This window comes from Tasmannia lanceolata, unplaced genomic scaffold (genome assembly GCF_043159265.1).
Source record: "Tasmannia lanceolata isolate RefF3 unplaced genomic scaffold, GAP_Taslan_0.1 ptg000008l, whole genome shotgun sequence".
Lineage (NCBI taxonomy): Eukaryota > Viridiplantae > Streptophyta > Magnoliopsida > Canellales > Winteraceae > Tasmannia > Tasmannia lanceolata.
In genome coordinates, this window is record NW_027518685.1 from 29262388 (window position 1) to 29281629 (window position 19242).

At 38.9% G+C, this 19242-nt stretch overlaps 2 protein-coding genes across 4 annotated transcripts; one reads left to right on the forward strand and one right to left on the reverse strand.

Moving 5' to 3' along the window:
- Nucleotides 1–4090: 4090 nt before the first annotated feature.
- On the reverse strand, nucleotides 4091–9641 carry LOC143885102 (protein FAR1-RELATED SEQUENCE 7-like). 3 transcript variants are annotated; one of them, XM_077389090.1, is made up of 4 exons: nucleotides 9035–9640; nucleotides 5620–7474; nucleotides 5451–5524; nucleotides 4091–4401 (listed from the first exon to the last, which is right to left on the reverse strand). In XM_077389090.1, exons 2-3 carry the CDS (start codon nucleotides 7468–7470, stop codon nucleotides 5456–5458), a joined length of 1920 nt encoding a protein of 639 aa, XP_077245205.1. In that variant the 5' UTR covers nucleotides 7471–7474; nucleotides 9035–9640; the 3' UTR covers nucleotides 4091–4401; nucleotides 5451–5455. The 3 variants fall into 3 exon arrangements, 2 of the variants coding, with proteins under 2 accessions (XP_077245205.1, XP_077245206.1); XM_077389091.1 differs by lacking the exon at nucleotides 4091–4401 and adding an exon at nucleotides 4408–5060 and having other exon boundaries at nucleotides 9035–9641; XR_013253142.1 differs by lacking the exon at nucleotides 5620–7474 and having other exon boundaries at nucleotides 9035–9607.
- Nucleotides 9642–14933: 5292 nt separating this feature from the next.
- LOC143883543 (uncharacterized) lies at nucleotides 14934–16105 on the forward strand. The gene has a single exon (XM_077386878.1). It carries the CDS (start codon nucleotides 15584–15586, stop codon nucleotides 15995–15997), a length of 414 nt encoding a protein of 137 aa, XP_077242993.1. The 5' UTR covers nucleotides 14934–15583; the 3' UTR covers nucleotides 15998–16105.
- Nucleotides 16106–19242: the final 3137 nt, after the last annotated feature.

The following is a 19242-nucleotide window of genomic DNA, read 5'->3' on the forward strand; positions in this document are numbered from 1 at the left end:
ATGAGGTGTAAAAATGGTGGGGCCCACCTTATGCCTAGCTTTGGGTGGAGATGGAGGGCCCACTCGTGGATGTAAAATGGTGGGCCTTACCATATGCATGGGTTTGGGTAGATGTTGGGCCTTACCATATGTACGGGTTTGGGTAGATGCTGGGCCCTACCAATCAAAACATGTGTAAAATGGCGGAGCCCATCCATGCTATACATCGTTGTAAAATGATGGGCCTGGCCCCACTCATCCTATGCATAATGTGTAAAAAAATCCGCCATAAAAAAAATTACCGTAAAATTTTTTCCATAAAAAAGTCTCTTCGTAAAAAATTTCCTGGGAAAGAAAACAAACAACAAAAGAAAGAAATATGTTCAGTATATATATTATAGATATGTATGTAGAAACAAGGAGGCATGGTAATACAATGCATTCAAGTTGCGTGTAGAGGCTGAGAAGTGGCTAAAAAACTAGGAGAAAATTAATCATATTTTGAGTGAGCTGTTTGTTTCCTTGTTTAACAGGCTTTTCTTACCCTCTCCTCACTCAGTCCCTCTCGTTTATATCCCTATGCCTCCCTCCTTCACCATTGGCTAAACTATAATATTTCCGGGGAGAAAAAAAAAATCATAGTAGCCAAACATGCCTTAGGCCACGTTTGGATACCTCATGCTTTTGTATTTGGATTTGGATTTGAGTTTTGGATACAAAATACATCAATCATCCTCATGCTCATGTTGTACGAGGGAGAGAGGGACGTCTGGCTGCTGCTGCAACAATGACAAGAAGCAGCGAGGGTGAAGGTAAATTGCCACAACTATTGATTTCCAAATAATGTCTTGCAGAACAAATTTGAGCATTGGATTTTTTTCACTGTTGTAGCTTATTTGGAAATCTAAGGATCTGATCTAGTTCCAAATCTCAGCTGCAAATGCGAGAAATCCAAATCTAAATCTTGTGGGTATCCAAACGGGCCTTAATGATTTTTTTTTATTTGCTCTCCTAGAGAAGTAGGAGAAAGCTTCTCTTTACACAAACCGATGGCAGGGTGCGGCCCACCATTTTACATCTCATGTTTTCACGGGGCGACACCCATCATTTTACACCCATGTTTTAATGATAGGCACCCTTGCCACACCATCACAATCTCCACCCAAACCCATGAATAGGGTGTGGCCCACCATTTGAAACCTATCATAGCATGAGCTAGGAATGCTAGTGGTATAGATACATGTGCAAATAACTTTCTAGAGGGATCCAAAGAGGCCTTTAATCTTTCCTTTGAAATTTATGGACTAGTTTGGATTTCATTTTCAGCAGATACACATATTGTGTCTTAGCTATGAAAAGCTTACTCAAAGATTTTTCCAATGTGAACGTATACTCCAGATTTTGTATGTTTCCCACGGTTGTTGAGTCATTCTATGCAATATTTTAATTAGAAAAGGATTGATATCACATTTCTTTTCATTTTTAAAATATTTTTGTCCAAGTTTGGATAAGCTTTAAGTCAATCATTCCATTGGGATTTTTCGGGACTCGGATTTCGGCAACTTTATTCGTTTTGGGGTTTAGGGTCCGGTCAAAATGGGGTGTCTACACCGAGACACAAGAAGTAGGATCCAAAATTATTTTGATCATCACAGAGACATGGCCAAAACATTCCTTGGAATATCCTAGATCCGAAAGGAGGGTGCAGTGTATGAAAATATCTTTCATATTTACGTATTCATGAGGGCAGGGGCGGAGCTACATGTAGCATAAGGCCCCCGTTGAGTTGGGCCAAATCCTTAATAGGCCCAACTCAATTGGGCCCAGCCCCATTAAAATTTGAACGCATGTCCCCATTATGTACTAAGCTTGTATAAGCTTGCCCCCCTTATTCATAAATCCTGGCTCCGCCACTGAATGAGAGATAGTTTTATAACATTTGAAAAGTCTACTCTAAATGACAAACAACATTTTTTTTTATTCTCTTGTCGATAACGATTTTTCATTCTCACCTAACCCTAAGCCCTAACTATTTACAACTGTTAAAATTTTGAGATTTCTACTAATCTCGGATTCATTTCATTAACAGTAAAAGGTGTGCTTAAATAAGTGCTTACAGCAACGGTTCTGATCTATCTGATCCGATATATCTTAACAACGTAAGCATGACCTAGGACACTTCGACATTACGGTTCAAAATAGATTGTGACCCAAACTCAGAAAGTAGGATCCGAAAGGCAATCCGAAAGAGAATCGGACCAATAGGTAATCTAAATGGATCATGACAAAGACATAGGTGGATCCGGATATCTGTCGATCCCCCTACAATAAATTTAGAAAGAGACGCCCATGTCGGAGCTTCCAAACCAACCCTTACTGCACCCGACACTAATGACAAATATACCTCTATTTAGAGACATGCCAAAGTGGGCTCATGTCTTTATCCACACCCTTAAAATTGCACCACTTGCACATGGCATGTTTGGGTCTCGGAAAAAAATATAAAAATTTTCCATGAAAATAATATTCCATAGAAAAAATTGTTGGTCTAGTAAGTTTGGAATTTTCCTTTAAAAATAAAGAATCTCTCTTTTGTTTTTCAAGAGCTGATGCCTTTTCTTGTGCCTTGAGACTTGAACTCAACACCTAGTGTGATGTCTAAGTGGGTTCGAACTCTAATGCTAGTTTTTTAGTCCCACATTGGAAAGTTCAAGAGACTTTTCAAATCCTTATAAGAGGTGCTGTGGATAGATAAGCTTAGGCTGTGGATAGATAAGCTTAGGCCTTCCAGGGGGCATTGGTATTTGTTGGGTGACTTAGTTTTATATGAACCAAAGTTCATACAATACACGCGAGCAGGCCTAGGTTTGGGTTTGGGTGTTTTTGCTCCTTCCTCATCTGTCATTTTTTAAGGTGATTCGAAGTAACCAGTAAGCGAATGCATGCTGTGGGATGGATCTCAAGTATGGATTTTTTTTTTCAGGGGGGGAGGGGGGGGGGGGGGGGGATCCAAAGCATTCATTTGATAGGCCCTTTAATGGATAGGGTGTCCATAAAAATCAGCTTAATTGGATCACCATAGGGTGTCCATTTGTGGGGCCAAAAATGGGCAGATATGTGGACAAACAGTATCTGTCCATTTTTTGCCTCACAAATGGATACCCTAAGATTGTCCGATGGAGCTGATTTTTTTGTACCCCTCCCATCCATGATGGGCCTGTCAAATGAATGCTTAGGATCACCCCCCCAATATGGCCCCACCCCCTTTCCAGCACTCTAGCGATAAACTATCTCCGCTCCACGCAAGAACCCTTTTCTCGAATAACTATTAGTCGTTATAATCCATCCCCCACGCCAAAACACACACATGAAAACCACTCTCCGAAAAGCGAGAGATGTCATTAACAAAATAAAAGTGTGGATACCATTTCCAGTAGTACAAATATTTCTTTACTCGTATAAGAAGATAAGCATACTGATATGGACTACAAAACAAACGAAAATACTCACAAAGAAAAGTATCCACACACTTGTCCTTTTGATAGCAACGAGTGCAAAGTTGTTGCTGCCTATTCATCCTATTGTAAAACATAAGTTACTATGTATAGTACCATTAAAATTAAAGGCCCTCACTCTTATTATAGTTATCAATGGGTTCATATCCATTCATACGAGTCCAATGGCTAACTGGAAGCATATTGATTTGAACTTGAGTTGGGTCTTGGGTGCATACTGCATTCATTAATAGGGCAATGCACTTAGACACATTAGAGACTCTTTTATGGTTTCACCTCCGTCGCAACTATGCCTGAAACTGAAATCGACCCATTCACATTCCCATGAATGATGGAGATTAGTCTAACTAAAATAGTTTTCTTAGTCTTAGTCATTCATGAAAAAGTGAATCGTCTGATTTCTCACGTCCCAATTTTATGACAAAAGCTCAACCCGAGTTGCACCCCTAATTAAACAATGAGAAATGTGGTGTAAAATATTCTTTTATCGTGTCCAAAATATAGTTGCACCCCTAACTAACTGAACAAGCGAATTGTCCCAGTTACTAATTGACAACAAAAGTAAATTACACCAGCTAATTATACAAGTTCACATGTTGAACAAACAGGGCCTAAACAAACATGGCCTAATTCATTGAGAGAGAGAATCTTAGTCAAGAGCAAACACCATATAATTTCACTGAGAGAGGGAGAATCTTGCTACAATTATCACCTGAAAATTCAAAAAATATTCAATTTTTAATATCTTCTCAAAACAAGGTTTCACATAATGATCCCCCTTAATACACTCAGGAGATTCACAACTTGCCCATTTACGAACTTAACAAGAAATTTGCCAATTTACGAACAGAACATGTAAATGCCCAATTCCTCAATCAGGTTCCTCTTCATTACGTATTTGAAGTACCTGGATCATTAAAAAAAAAGGGATAAGAACTCTTGCCAATCATAATCTCAAAGAAATAAGGAATGGAAATGGACTATTCATGTGAACTATTAACTACCACTCATGACCCATGCTATGCATGAGTGTAAATTGATGGACCCCACACATGAAAAGATAAGAGGGCGATGATTTTTTTGCCCCCTGTAGGATAATGCGCCCCCCTTTAATGTGATTTGATGTCAAAAAGTGTTAATGTCTATGCTTGATTTCAAAGGAGGGCGCATTATCGAGGGCGGGGGGGGGGGGGGGGGGGGGGTGAATCATCTCCCACGATAAATTGCAAAATGGATGGCTCCACCTATGCACGGGCTTGGTTTTGTCTGGAGATGGTGGAACGTACCAGTGAAAACTTTAGGTGTAAAATGATGGGATGAGTTGAGAAATGGTGGGTAGTACCTATGCATGATTTCGGTAGAGATGGAGTGCCCCCCCCCCCCCCCCCGCCATGGAACGCTTACTGTTTGTCTCCAACCCTCATATTTAAGAATGATTTCTGGATTGCTCAGTAGTATAAATGTATTTTGAATGTCCACAGTAGAAAGAGTGCAGCCATTTCTGGATTGCTCAGTAGTATAAATGTATTTTGAATGTCCACAATAGAAAGAGTGCAGCCAATCCAACTTACGAAATGACATATGGGAAATGAAAAAAATGAGAACTGAGACCCATCACCAGGGAAACAAAAGAATCAAGAGTAACATAATTCCAAGTTGTACAATAAAATCAAAAGAACCATTAAAAAAATCAAAAGAAAATGATGCCACAATAAGAGATGTAACCATGATCTAATTTTCTAAAACGGCAAACCCAAATTGTTAGCGGCAAACCCATTGTGTAGAGGGAAAAACTTTTCCAAAAAAACAATTAGTAGAAAAAAGACGAATGACAACGGAAAGAAACATGCTTAGTATATAGTATAGATGTGAACGGAGTAATTACTTATGCTCAGAAAGTAGCAAACTAAAAACGGTTCAAATAAATGAATGAGATAGATCAGTGTTTATACGTACTCCTCCTATGCCTCTTCGTCGTCATCTTCCTCTTCCTTTACGTCACCTTCCTCTTGGCGCTTTCTTTTAGGCTTCTATTAGCATTAAACATAACAGAATCAATATATAAACATTAACAAATATCACTCCATGTACACATACAAATGAGTAAGTAGGCAACAAAACAAACCTGGCCTTTATTTTTACATGTCGACTTATAATGTCTTTTTCCGCCACAGGATTTGCACGTCCGCTTCTTTGGTTGGGATACAGATATTTCTAAGCTAGATTTCAAGCGTGTTGGATTCTTCGGACGGCCTTTGGTCTTCGCAACTGGTGGGTCTCGAATTGTGATTTCAGGTATTTGACTCACACCAAAGTTTGAATATACTTCGCTACCAACGATTGGTAACTCACTAGCCTCCAATGTAACTTCCTTTTCTTTCTGCTTTTGTTCTTCTTCAGCGAAAAGAAGATCACAAAATTCAGTCATCCTGTTGAAAACTTTCTCATCTCTTCCGGGTTCATCAACCAGTCGTTGCCATCTTGAAATTAGGCACCACCTCTGAAACGGATTCACGCTACTACCTACTTGTGGCCTTGTAGATATTGTACCTCCTACTTGATACATTGCCTGAATAGACCATCTCCTCAACATGTAATGGTCGGGGACCTTCTTCAATTGTTTCGTATCCATAATACGAAGGATATGTTTGCATAAGATTCCCTCCCTTTCAAACTTAGCACAATCGCATTTGACAGTCACTCCATCGGAATTATCATAAAATACCCTACACCATCTACTCTTCACATCATTTCTGGGACCTACCAAATATTCTTCCACGGCCCCATCCTTGCTCAAGCGGTCGTACCAACAACCAGTACTATCCCTGAACTCATCCTGAAAAATGTTAAACATATTCCTCGTATAGAATATCCCCGCCTCTTTTTCTAATGGGCTATTCGTTTTCATACTTGCTTTCGAATATTTCGACTTGAAATCTTCTTCAGCTTCCGTTTTACGACGTTGAACCAGTGCCTTATCATATGCATCTAAGAACTCATGCAAGCCAGTTTTGCTATTCACATATCCATCAAAGAATGCATTCATGCTTTCGCTACGTTGACTCGAAGTTATTCCTGCAGTGAATGTGTTTCGCCAATATGCCGGAACCCAATGCTCTCGCTGTTCCCACATCATAGATAACCAATCACTTTCCCTGATTTCATATTTACAAACCAAATCTTCCCACAAGTGCTCACAATTCTCCATGTTTTTTGAAAAAAACCACCGATTATAATCGAGGCAGAAATCACTAGTCGAATCCCTCATCTCTGCAACATGCTCAAGCAGATGCCTGTGTATGTGCCACGAACAAAATCTATGATGGGTGTCTGGAAAAACTCTTCCAATTGCATTTTTCATGGCCAGATCCATATCAGTTATTATTGCATCAGGTGCTTTACCATGCATGCACGTCAACCACTGTTCAAATAACCAACTGAAGGTTTCCTCTGTCTCATCAGCTAATAGGGCACATCCGAATAGGGTCGACTGTTTATGATGGTTCACTCCCGTAAACGGTGCAAATGGCAGAGATAACCTATTGGTTTTGTAAGTGACATCAAAGACAATGACATCGCTGAATGTCATGTAAGCATCTCTAGCCCTAGCGTCAGCCCAGAACATAGATCGGAAGGTCCCATCCGTATCTAACTCCATCGAGAAAAAGAAATTCGGGTCTTCTGATCGATTGTTTTGGAGATGATTGGCCACTAAGACAGCTTCTTGGCCTATATTGTTCACCCTCTTTTTTCTCAAATGGGAAGCAACTTGATCAGGTGTTACCACACCTATATTGTCTTCAATCAGATTAACCCCATCATCACCCCCATCATCAAGCACAATATGACCATGGGCATCAACTTCTTCAACACCTAACCCGGAGGTTTGCGATAAAGCATCATCAACAAAACCAGATTGTGCACGGTCATTATCCTCGATACGTAACCCACACGGTTGAGAAGAGGTTGGTTCCATTTTCCTAGTAATTGAAAGAAGAGAAAAATAAGAATGTACCCACATTATAAATAACCATAAGAAAATTGTTTGTATGGTTCCAATATATAGAGGGGGTAAGGCTGAGGTCCACGTGGCCGGGTGCATAGTTACTTGTACACTGTGACTATCGTCCAGTGTACGAACTATGTCTGTTTTACACACGAAGTGTCCATGTGTTGAGTATACTACTGGTGCGGTGGCTCTAGAAGGCGGGTGTATAGCCCTCACGGCTCCTACTCATAGTATCTCGAATAGGTCATCTTATATCACATCCACAACAAACCATAGCAAAAAGTAACCACAAAACAGGATAATATATGCAGGAAATGAGAGTGGTGTGTGGGCCCTTGTTTTATTTACGGGTGCCCCTGGTAAAAACAAATGGAAAAGAAACTTAAAATTATGTAAGTACTTGTATTTAGATTGTGCACCTAACATTCCTTAAGCCTTCTCTAAATTGGAGACCCATTAAGGGTGGCAGTGATATTTTCCCTCTCCTTGTAGGCAATTCATCAAACATATTGTGGGCATTTAACAAATGAGTCACCAAGACAAAAAAACACAAAATAAATAACATGAAACAAAAATAAAAGGGCAGTGATATTTTCCCTCTTCTTCTAGGCATTTCATCAAACAGATTGTGGGCATTTCACAAATCAGTCAGCAAGACAAAAAAAAACAGAAAATAAACTCACCTGAAACCAAAAAAAAAAGGCTGTGATATTTTCATGAACATGTTGAAAGAGAGTTAAAGGTATGTTCTTTCACACAGTAAACCCCAATTGTTCCACACAGGAACACACCATAAACAATCAAACTGAAACCCTCCATTTTTTTTCTCTGAAAGTTAAAAAATTTCTTCTTATAGGGGTTAGATCAATCGATCACCAAGACAAGAAAAAAAAAACAAATCAGTCACAAAGCTTGAAGTTAAGTATCAGCAATAGAAACTAGGAAATGAAAATGGCAAAATGTGAACAACTAATCCCCTGCAAGTACCCAGACATCACCTTATTGCGCCTACGCAGGTTTGATATCAGCTTAAATTCAAAGAGTTCAAGCCACTAATATGGAGACCCGAGATTATTAACACAAATCATTTGACGAGCTTAAAGCTATTCGATAACACAAAGATAATTCGCGATGAAAAGCACATGACAGGTAGACGCAATGAGAATTATTAGATGGGCAGACATGAAATCTTCAATAGAAATCACTTGATGGGCCGATTTTCAATTAGGATGACATCAAATTGGGCTCTGTTCATGTGTTGACTGCCATGAACCAATGTGCATTGACCTCAAACAATAGAGCTTTAAACCACAATCCCATCCAATGAAAATTCAATGAAGCTCAACCATTTTGCACTCAGAGACATTTAATCAAACAGGTCATAGGCTCAAGTAAAACACATGTCTGTCACTTGCTTTCCCAAACCAAAACCAAATTGCATGGAATTAAGATCATACAAAAAAAGTGCAAGAGACAGCAAGAGAAATAGCGAATATTGAGAACGAATAAAAAGGGGGAGTGAGAGAATTACCTGAAATTGGAGACTTATATGTTCGTGCTCTTGTTCCTTGTTCCTCTCCTTCTTTCGGATTCCGCGCAGAGACAGCGGATCAGGACGATATTGCAGGACGTGATGATGAATTAGAGGTGGTCGGTGCCGATGGTGGCTGAGGGGATCGGATATGGAGGATGGGTGTTTCTAGTGATGGTAGCTTGAAAATGGGTTTGATGGTGGCTATTATCTGGGAAGAAAATGGAAAGAGAACTAAAGGTAGAGATGATTAGGACGGCTCAGATTCCGGCGGAGATTATCTGAATGAGGTTAGGGGTTAGATCTACGGGGTTTTGATATGGGTTTTGAAGTGGGTTTGGGTAGAAATGGTGATGGTGTTGGAGGTGGTGGCTGTAATAGAAGCAATAGGGTAGAAGTGATGGCTGAAATGGTGGCAAGAGGGTGGAAGTCGTTGCTGAAATTGGCGATGAAGGAGGTGGAGCTCAAGCTCCTTCTCTTGTCTACCTCTTGTTCTCTCCCTCTTTTCTTTCCCACGAAATGAAGCAGCCCCCTTTTTCCAACGAAAATGAGCTCTCCCCCTCAAGCCCTAGTTCGTTTACTCTTTGAGAGGGAGATGATATATCTGACCCCAGTTTCCCTTGGACAACCCCTTTGGTGTATTGTATGACTACTCTCTCCCTTTATGGAGGTGTGGTCTGAGGTAAAATGGAACACAAAATAAAAAAGGAAATGATATTTCTCACCCCTTTTCTTTCTTGGGACAGCCAATCATTCGTGCATTTTCACTACTCTTTTATACTACTAGGGGTGGTTCGGCAATGAGAGGGGCAAATATATCACTTCATTTTTAGCACGAGGGAATTGGTAATGGCACACCTAGTCAGATATTTCACCCCCTTCTGGTTGAATAAAAGAAATGATATTAATACAACTACATCTTGATAATAGCACTAATTCGGCTTGTCTTTTCTATTCTCAGGAAATGTAATAACCTTGGATAATCATTTAAACACTAAAAGACAAGATGGGTTGACGCAAATACCTAAATATGGTTGAACTCATATTGGAACTTGGGGATTCAAATAGGGGAGTGCCAATACCAACATTGGAGGTACTTTGCAATTTTTGCAAATTTTGGGGACATACCAGGGAAAATTGAGGCATCGAATTCCAGAGTACTAACGGGGTTTTGAGGTTTCCTGGGCTGCGACAAATGCTCAATAAGCTTTGCAACAGGGAATTTTTGGGATTTTTCGGGACTCGGGTTTTGGGAACTTTATTCGTTTTGGGGTTTAGGGTCCGGTAAAAATGGGATGTCTATACCAATACACAAGAAGTAGGATCCGAAGAACACTCCGAATCCGATCCGATCCGAAGTGGATCCATTGGCATCCCTAAGTGGTCCTAAGATCCGAACGTTAATGAACAAGATTTGGGCACAACAACGGGATCCGAATGCATCCATTGGATCTATATCCTAAGGTCCAAAATTATTTTGATCATCACCAAGACATGGATAAAATTATCGTAGATCCGAGTGGAGGGGGCAGTGTATGAAAATACCTTTCATATTTACGTATTCATGAGGGATAATTTTATAACATTAGAAAAGTCTACTCTAAATGACAAACAACATTTTTATTTATTTTTAAATGGTTGCATTCCTCCACCGAAACCGACCCTTCAAAAAAAAAAAATTGTTGTTTGTCATTTAGAGTAGACTTTTCAAATGTTATAAAATTATCCCTCATGAATACGTAAATACGAAATTATCGACATTTTTTATATTCTCATGTCGATAACGATTTTTCATTCTCACCAACCCTAAGCCCTAACTATTTACAATAGAGGTGTCAACAGATCCACTTCGGATCGGATCCACCTATGTCTTAGTCACAATCCATTCAAATCCCTTATCGGTCGGATTGGATTTCATAGTGTTCTTCGGATCCTACTTCTTGTGTCCTGGTCATGATCCATTTCAAATCGGACCATCCATCGGAGTGTCCTAGTAGGTCCTACCTACAAAACAACAAAAAATCGCAGCCTTCTTCATTTGAAATGAACTCCAAAACTTCCTCAATTCAGAAAAGAATTAGTCACTATATCTAATAATAACCCATGATTTTGATGAAGAATAGGATTTATTGTTGAAAAGAACTCCACTGTTCGAGGGTGCGCGATGATAAAACTTTTGAGTAACTAATCCTTGTTGAAGGTGAGTGGCAAGTTTACAGGAAGAAACAATAATCGAATAGAAAAAGATGCTTGGAAAAAGGGGGGAAGTGGAAATTTCTATGCTAAGTAGTATTTAGTTCATTTTTATGAAAATACTCCTCCTTTAAGTATTAGTATAAGAAATATTTTGAGGGTGTTTTACTAAAAGGATTTCGGATCGTGACTATCCATCGGATTTTTTTGCCATGTCTAGATCACAATCCGAAAATTTTCGGATCTTACGAAGAGGATCCATAATATGTCCCTGGATCCTTCTCATGTGCCCATATCCCGTTTATTAAGGTTCGGATAGCTAGGACACTTCGACAGTTTGGTTCAAAATAGATTGTGACCCAAACTCAGAAAGTAGGATCCGAAAGGCAATCCGAAAGAGAATCGGACCAATAGGTAATCTAAATGGATAATGACAAAGACATAGGTGGATCCGGATATCTATCGATCCCCCTACAATAAATTTAGAAAGAGACGCCCATGTCGGAGCTTTCCAACCAACCCTTACTGCACCCTACACTAATGACAAATATACCTCTATTTAGGGACATGCCAATCTCAAGTGGGCTCATGTCTTTATCCACACCCTTAAAATTGCAACACTTGCACATGGCATGTTTGGGTCTCGGAAAAAAATATAAAAATTTTCCATGAAAAGTAATATTCCGTAGAAAAAATTGTTGGTCTAGTAAGTTTGGAATTTTCCTATAAAATAGAAAATAATTTTGCTTTAAGAAATAAAAATTCCTTGAAATATGAGTTTGGTTAATGTCCTTTATTTCTTTGGATCTGAATTTTGTCCTTTATCTGAGAATTCTACCGTCTTAGTGGGAAAATGGGCATAAGATTTATTTTACAACCATTTTACGTTGAAATAAACGGAGCCTTAACTAAAAAAATGGGTACTTGCTATGAACATGATCTTTGGGCAACATGTGGTGAAAGTAAATTTTACGATCGGTGAAAGTCAATTTCACATTCAATTGTAAAAGCCAATTTGCTGGGTCCTACAAGGGGGCATCTATGTGAGATCATGACCATTAATCTTGTAGAAAATTCATGAGATGAACCATATTTTGTCTTTGTCACACTACAAAAATCAAAGGTTTAGGATCATCCAATCAAGATGTTGATCTTGGATCAAGGCTTGATGGATCAAAGGCCCTAGGACCATCCAATCCACGGATACGAGCATGTAAACAAGGATAAGTGGGGCCCAATAATTGTCCCTTAAGTTAGAAAGGGGTGCAAGAGTGGTTCCTTTCAAGTTGCAAGTGTTATAGTATGGGTAATATAGTAAGGGAAATGATAAATGTGCCCCTTTTCATCACATGGGACACCCAACTGCAGTGTACATGGCAATCAACTCCTTTGAATCCTTCTAACGTGAAGGACATCAACCCCTCTACTGCTGCTGGGTGTCCCAAGTGATGAAAAAGAGCGCATTTATCATTTCCATGTTCTAATAGTTGCACCAACTCATCTTTTCTTTTATATTTAAATTCCTGTCAAAGGTTTATTACGGGTTCCAAAAAGCTCTCCAAGCCAATTCAAATAGAAAAGACAATCCCATCTTATCTATAAAAAAAAATAGAAAAGACAGGCTGAGTTTGTGCACTTATTAAAACATGGAAGTGTCAACCAAGGTCTTAAATTTTGACCGAACTCCAAAATTTCGGATTTCGGTCAACATCGAAACCAAAACGTTCTGAAACGAATATTCCTGAAACATAACAAATTTCGGCCGAAATTTCAGAAATTTCATCGTCAATTTCTGTTTTATTTCTTTACAGGATTTCAGCAAATCTCGGTAATTTCAACCAAAAATTTGAGAGAAATATCCGACATTTCGTTAGCTTCTACCTCATTTCGACCGAAATTTTGGGATCTCGGCTGAAATTTTGGTTTCGCTTATAGGGGGCGCACACTCGCTGGAAGCAAACCCATTCGGGAACCAAGCAATGCCTGCCCTGATAGCTACCGCGATGAAGTGGGAACCCTTTTTTGGGACCCGGGGATAGAGTTTTTAGCCAATTTGAATATTCATTCAAGGGTGGTGTGGTTTACATATTCAGACATAGAAGATGCTCCTGCTTCGATCGAAAAGATTCGTTAAATCCTACTCGGGGAGAATTGATAGTTCTCACTTTTCTGACCTAGCGACCCCTGTCCTTCTCCTTAGTTTCTAAACTAGCAGAATCGTCAAACGGGACATCCAAAGTGGGAAGTTGATTGTTTGAAATGTCTTCCTCACTCTCGTATAGGTGAACTTGGTTCATTCAATTCTTAGGAAGAAGAAGGATGACTAAACGAGCCATGTTCCTAAAAGGAGTGACCATGTTTTCTTCCCTTCTACTGACCTATAGAGATAGGGACGAGCATAAAGCAAACTTCACTCAAGACTAATGCGTGATAGGCCTGACTATGTTTAGGGATTGAAGACCAAAATTATAGCCGAAACCGAAATTTTAAACCTTGTTGTCAACTTCAGTAGCCTTAATAAAAGGTAAACCTCATCGTGAAAAAAAAAAATTCCATGGAAAATGGTTTACCAAAGGACCTCATCTTCTCTCGCTCCCTTCACCACAAACTAAAAGTCTTTGTCTTATTAGTCTACTCTGGCTTCGAAAAAATGCTAAAAAGATAGATTCGGATCAAGTCGGGAGGTTGGAATATTTGGGCCCCACCTATTTTCTTTTCCTCAATGTTCGCAAAAGCCTAGAGGGGTAAATAAATCACTGTCTCCCCTGTTCGTGGAAAACGTAAAAATAATTGAGTCAAAGTAAAATAGCCGAAAGTAATAAATAAAAGTATCCGATATCTGACTTTCCACGTGGCGTAACAATAGTGGATGCCGTATTGATGTATATAAACCCGTCACATCAGATCCGACGTGGAAAATCTCTGTATCTAGCTCAGCGTTACAAATTCTCACACGTATTTTTGTCTTTTAGTACCCGTCTTTGTTTCACTTTCTTCTTCTCTCCGTAGTCCACGAACCACGAAAGTGGGTAGGTCGGCTGGATCTGTGCCGTACACGTGGTAAACAGATTGGAAATCCAACTCATGAAATTATCCAAACAAATGGGAAAATGTTTTAATAAGAGATCCGATCCGACGGTGGCTATTACTTGGGCCCCTTCATGAAATTTTGCCTTGAGAGGTAACAAATAAATGACTACTTGAGACCAAGGAATATTGTGAAGAGCCAGCCATCCTTAGTTTTTCTCCAATTTATCCTAATAGCCGGAAAAGAAAAGGGGGTGAATATATCATCACTTCCCAAGACTAATCTCCATAAGTAGGGCCCATATATTTGGATGGTCTAAACCATTCATTTATAGGCTCCCACCCTCTCTCTAGTGCCTAAAAATAATAATCTCTATTGGATGACCCTAATAATTCCGACAAGTCGTATAGTTCAAAAGATGAGCGGAAAGTGTTCCTAAGCTGTAGCTCAAAAAACACATGTGGCCCCACATTTTTTGGGATTCAAAACATTCGTTTGGAAGGCCCTACAATGAATAGGATGTGTACTAAAAATCGGCTCTATATGATCATCCTAACCCTGCCATTTGTCGAGGGAAAAAATAGGCATAAACAGTGTCAATCCATTTTCCACTCCACCTTTGATTCATGTGACAGTTACATGAGGCTACTTATTTTGGAAGTCCGAGTGCTACCGTAAAATATTCCTGTTTTCTAAATATATTTTTCATTTCAACTGCTCAGAAAACTGTCTCTCTCTCTCTCTCTGTCTCTCTCGTGTTATCTTTCTGTGTGACTCTAGAGCTTTCTTTTGTTAGGGTTGGAATTGATGCGAATTGTCCGAAGAAACGGGAAAGAAAGCGTCAAAGGTTAACGATCTTTTCGGCAAAAAAAATGGCCTTAAACCAACACATTTGGTGAGATATACGTGTGCAAAAAACCCTTCCCAAAAGCCGTCTGTTGCTCTCCAGCGCGGCCTTTCCCTGCTTCGGCCACAGGGAAAACCAAATTGAGCCCTAACCTAACCTAGACAAAAATCCCATTTTTACAGATTCTTCAGTGGGAGGGATAGAGAAAAAACAAAAAGAAATTAAAGAGATTCTTTAAAGAAGCGATCTTGTTTAGAATCAGACAGAGGGAATCATTTTCTTCTTCAAACCCTAATTTTTCTCTCTCTCTCTATCGATCGTCTTTCTCATCTCGCTACAGGATCCGTTACCGTTATCCTCGATTCTCTTCTAAAAAACCCAAACGGAATACGTCAAATCTCGCGGTCGGAAATCTCTTCTCTCTCTCTCTCTCTCTCTCGTCATCCTCCATGTTATCAGAGAGTTCGATTCCTATTCGAAAATGACACGTCAGATCGTTCTCCATTCTTCGGCAACAACATCCCGGCGGCAGTCAGAATCTCGCCGGAAAAGGTTAGCCGAGATCGCCGGAGGAACGGCAGCCGACTGCGCGGCCATCTGCTGTTGCTGTCCTTGCGGGCTGGTGAATCTTCTCGTTCTCGCCGTCGTTAAGTTACCGGCGGGACTTTGCCGGAGAGCCCTAAAAAAGAAGAGTCGGAAAAATCAACGGTCCAAAAGCAAGATCGGCCTCCTTACAAGAAAAAACTCCGACGATACCGAAATCCAGATACACCCCGTATCGGCCGATACGTTACGGCCTGGCACTTCACCTGCTTTGTCCGATATGGAATTAGAGATGTGGGCCCAGCAGGTGTACGGTACTGGGTTTTGGAGAAACCCTTCAGAGAGGGAATAACCGAGAAAAACTATCTCAATTTGGTAATTCCACTCCTTTATCGTCTTCTTTTTCTCATTTCTCATTTATCAGTAATAATAATATATATTTTACAGTTTGTTATTGTTATTGGCGTTGGTTTCGTCTTGATCATTATTTCCACAGATGTTTTACTTCTTGCATTGATAGATTTACTACTGGTCCCTTCTCGAGTCTAGAAGGGTTTGGTGGGGTCTATTATCTAATGTACAACTCCTCTACTACATAAGTCTCTGTGGAAAAATGTAGATACATGAATTGGGTTGGTTGCTTTCATGTATTGAATTGATGAACGAATTTAGTGGTGAAATCTTTGTGGGCATTGAAGAGATATGGATTTTTTTTTCGATAGTGGGTAAAAGGGGAATTTACAAGTTATCCAGTCCTTGTTTTGATCCATCTATCAATCATTCCTCTTTATTTTTTTATTTTTTTTATTTATATTAAAAAAATAAAAACTTATATATATATATATATATATAGAGAGAGAGAGAGAGAATAGAGTTCCTAAGGTCACCTCATATAGCTTATATGAGGTGGCGCTCACAGAACATAAGGGGCCCACATTTTTGGGGTGATCCAAACCACTCATTTGAAAGGCCCTTAGATGGATATGGTGCCTACAAAAAATCAGGTCCGTAGGATCATTCTAACCCTTCCATTTATGGTGGTTGAAAATGGGCAGATTTATGGAGGTTTATACCCATCCATTTCAACCTCCACAAATGGAAGGGTTAGGATGATCATATGAAGTTAATTTTTTGGGCACACGCTATCTATGTGAGGGCCTATCAAATGAATGCTTTGGATAATCCAAACAAAGTGGGCCCCTTATGTTTTTAAGCGCCACCTCATATAAGCTATATGAAGTCTATTCTCACATATATATATATAGGGAAATTTTCTTGCATGATTGATTTCATGAGGTGGGACCTTTGGGTTCTTGAATTATCAAGACAAAAGAATGACACAGAGATTATTCATTTGAAAAATATGTGCTTTTACAACTAATTTTGTTGTATAAAAATAAGGTTGATGTTTAAAATGTAAGCTATTTACATCTATATTGTATCTAACATAGTATCTAACCAATCTCCAAAATGGTATCTAACATAGTCACAAATACTTGCCTGAGGAATTTCTGAAGAAGAGTTTATATGGGGTATATTTTATTTTTTAGCAATGATAGATACACAGGAGCCCTTTATGAGTGGAGAGAAAAAAAAAGGATTGAACTGAAAATCTTTTCTGGAGATATCCATTTTCCTGGAGAGACAGATAAGATCTCCCGACACAGCGACATCTTGATACCACCAGGAACGGGAAAAAAAATTCTAAGGAATAAAAAAATTACAAAATTGGATCCGAGAGATTTGAACCTTATTCCTACATGACCCGATCAATTCGATCAGGCACTCGCCATCTATTTTCATTGTTCAACTGTTTGACAACATGAAAAAACCAAAAGCTCTGCCCTCCCTCTCTATCGATCCAAGGGATGGAAGGGCAGAGGCCTTTGGTGCTCCTTGCATAAAGAGCCACAAAAGGGCTCTTCATTGGATCCAAGTCATTCTCAGTTACATTTTTAAATCGGTTGAAAAAGTAAAATCAGTTACATTTGATGATGTAGATCCAATCAAGAGCTCTTTTTTGGCTCTTTATGCAAGGGGCTGGCTCCCTTGTATCTATCATTCCTCTTTATTTTTTTATTTTTATATTTATATTAAAAATTTTTTTTATAAAATTTAATAATTAAAATTTGACGAAATGAATTTATCATGATATTTTTGTGGTAAAAAAACATACTATACATCTCCATGCTTTTTAGAATCTTGAGACAATTTTGGGATTTTGTCATTCTATAAATAAATCATAAAGTGTCAGGATGCCTTCAAAAATATCCAAAGTATTTGTGACTGTGGTATTTAATAGCTATTATAGGGAAATTTACATGTAGAAGATATGTAATAATGTCTATAAAAGAATTTATATTTATAAGGTATTTATTATTTAAAAGAAACTTTACATTTATAAGGTTTTAAATAAGTATTTTTCTAATATATATATTAAGTATGAATAAATTTAGGGTTTAGGGTCTTGGGTAGCTAGATTACAGGGTGAAGACATACGATAAGATCTTGATGGGGCCACTGAAAGATATGGATGAAGAATATTTTAACCTTGTCAATGGAGGTTGATTAATGGACAGAAAACTTGACATCATGCTTTCCCACTTGTGTTAAAAGTAGGATCGAACTATATTCCTCCAATAGTGCCTGCTTTGAAATTTTAATGATAGCTTTACCTTGTCGTAATCATGTTTTGTGAATTTGAATGAATATTTGAAAAACGGCCTCATTTTAATATATTTAAAGATCCCCAAGGCTCTGTTCACTTGCCTTCTTGAGAAAGGAGAGGAGAGGAGAAGAAAGTAAGCCAAATTTTCCTGTGATTGGGCATGATTTGACATTTTCCGCCGTTCACTTGTTTTCTCGAGAAAGTAAAATTACACAGGTGGAAAATATAAATAATGACGTGGAAAACCAACTTTCTTGCACTTTCCCTCTAAATTTTCTCACAAAAAGGATGAGAGAATCACTTTCCTGAGAAAACCACTTTGCCTGCATACTTTCTTTTCCTTTCTCGGCCAAGTGAACAACGGAATTTTCTCACAGTTTATTTTCCTTTCTTTTCCAGTGTTTCACGTCAGATTCTTTTCCTGCAGCTAGAAAACAAGTGAACAGAGCCTAAGAGATACTTTTTCTTTTTCTTATGGTGTTGATCAACTATTATATTTGAAGATTAACTAATAAGAAAACGAAACAAACAATAGTAGGAAAACAAAATTAAAAGAGGAGTGATGTTCCCCGCCCCCTCTGATGGCTATTTTCCCTCCTTTAACAGTTTTCATTAACTTTTATGCTTTTGGAGTTATCGGTTGCTTCTCCACCCCTTCATAAAAGTTAACGAAAACTGTTAAAAGGGGGAAAATAGCCATCAGAGTGGGTGAGGGAGTCAATCTCGTCCCCTCGCCCTTAGGTGAATGCCACAATCTCAATGGCGTGATGTTTGATCAGATTTTGAACCTGCAAGATCACATCAGCCACCCTCCACCATCTCTCACCTATGTAATTTTATCGAGGGAGTCCCACTCATAGTTAGCAAAACTTCCTTCTAAGCGACTTTTTTCTTGTAGGTTCATTGTTTAATACTTCGTTGAAAGCATT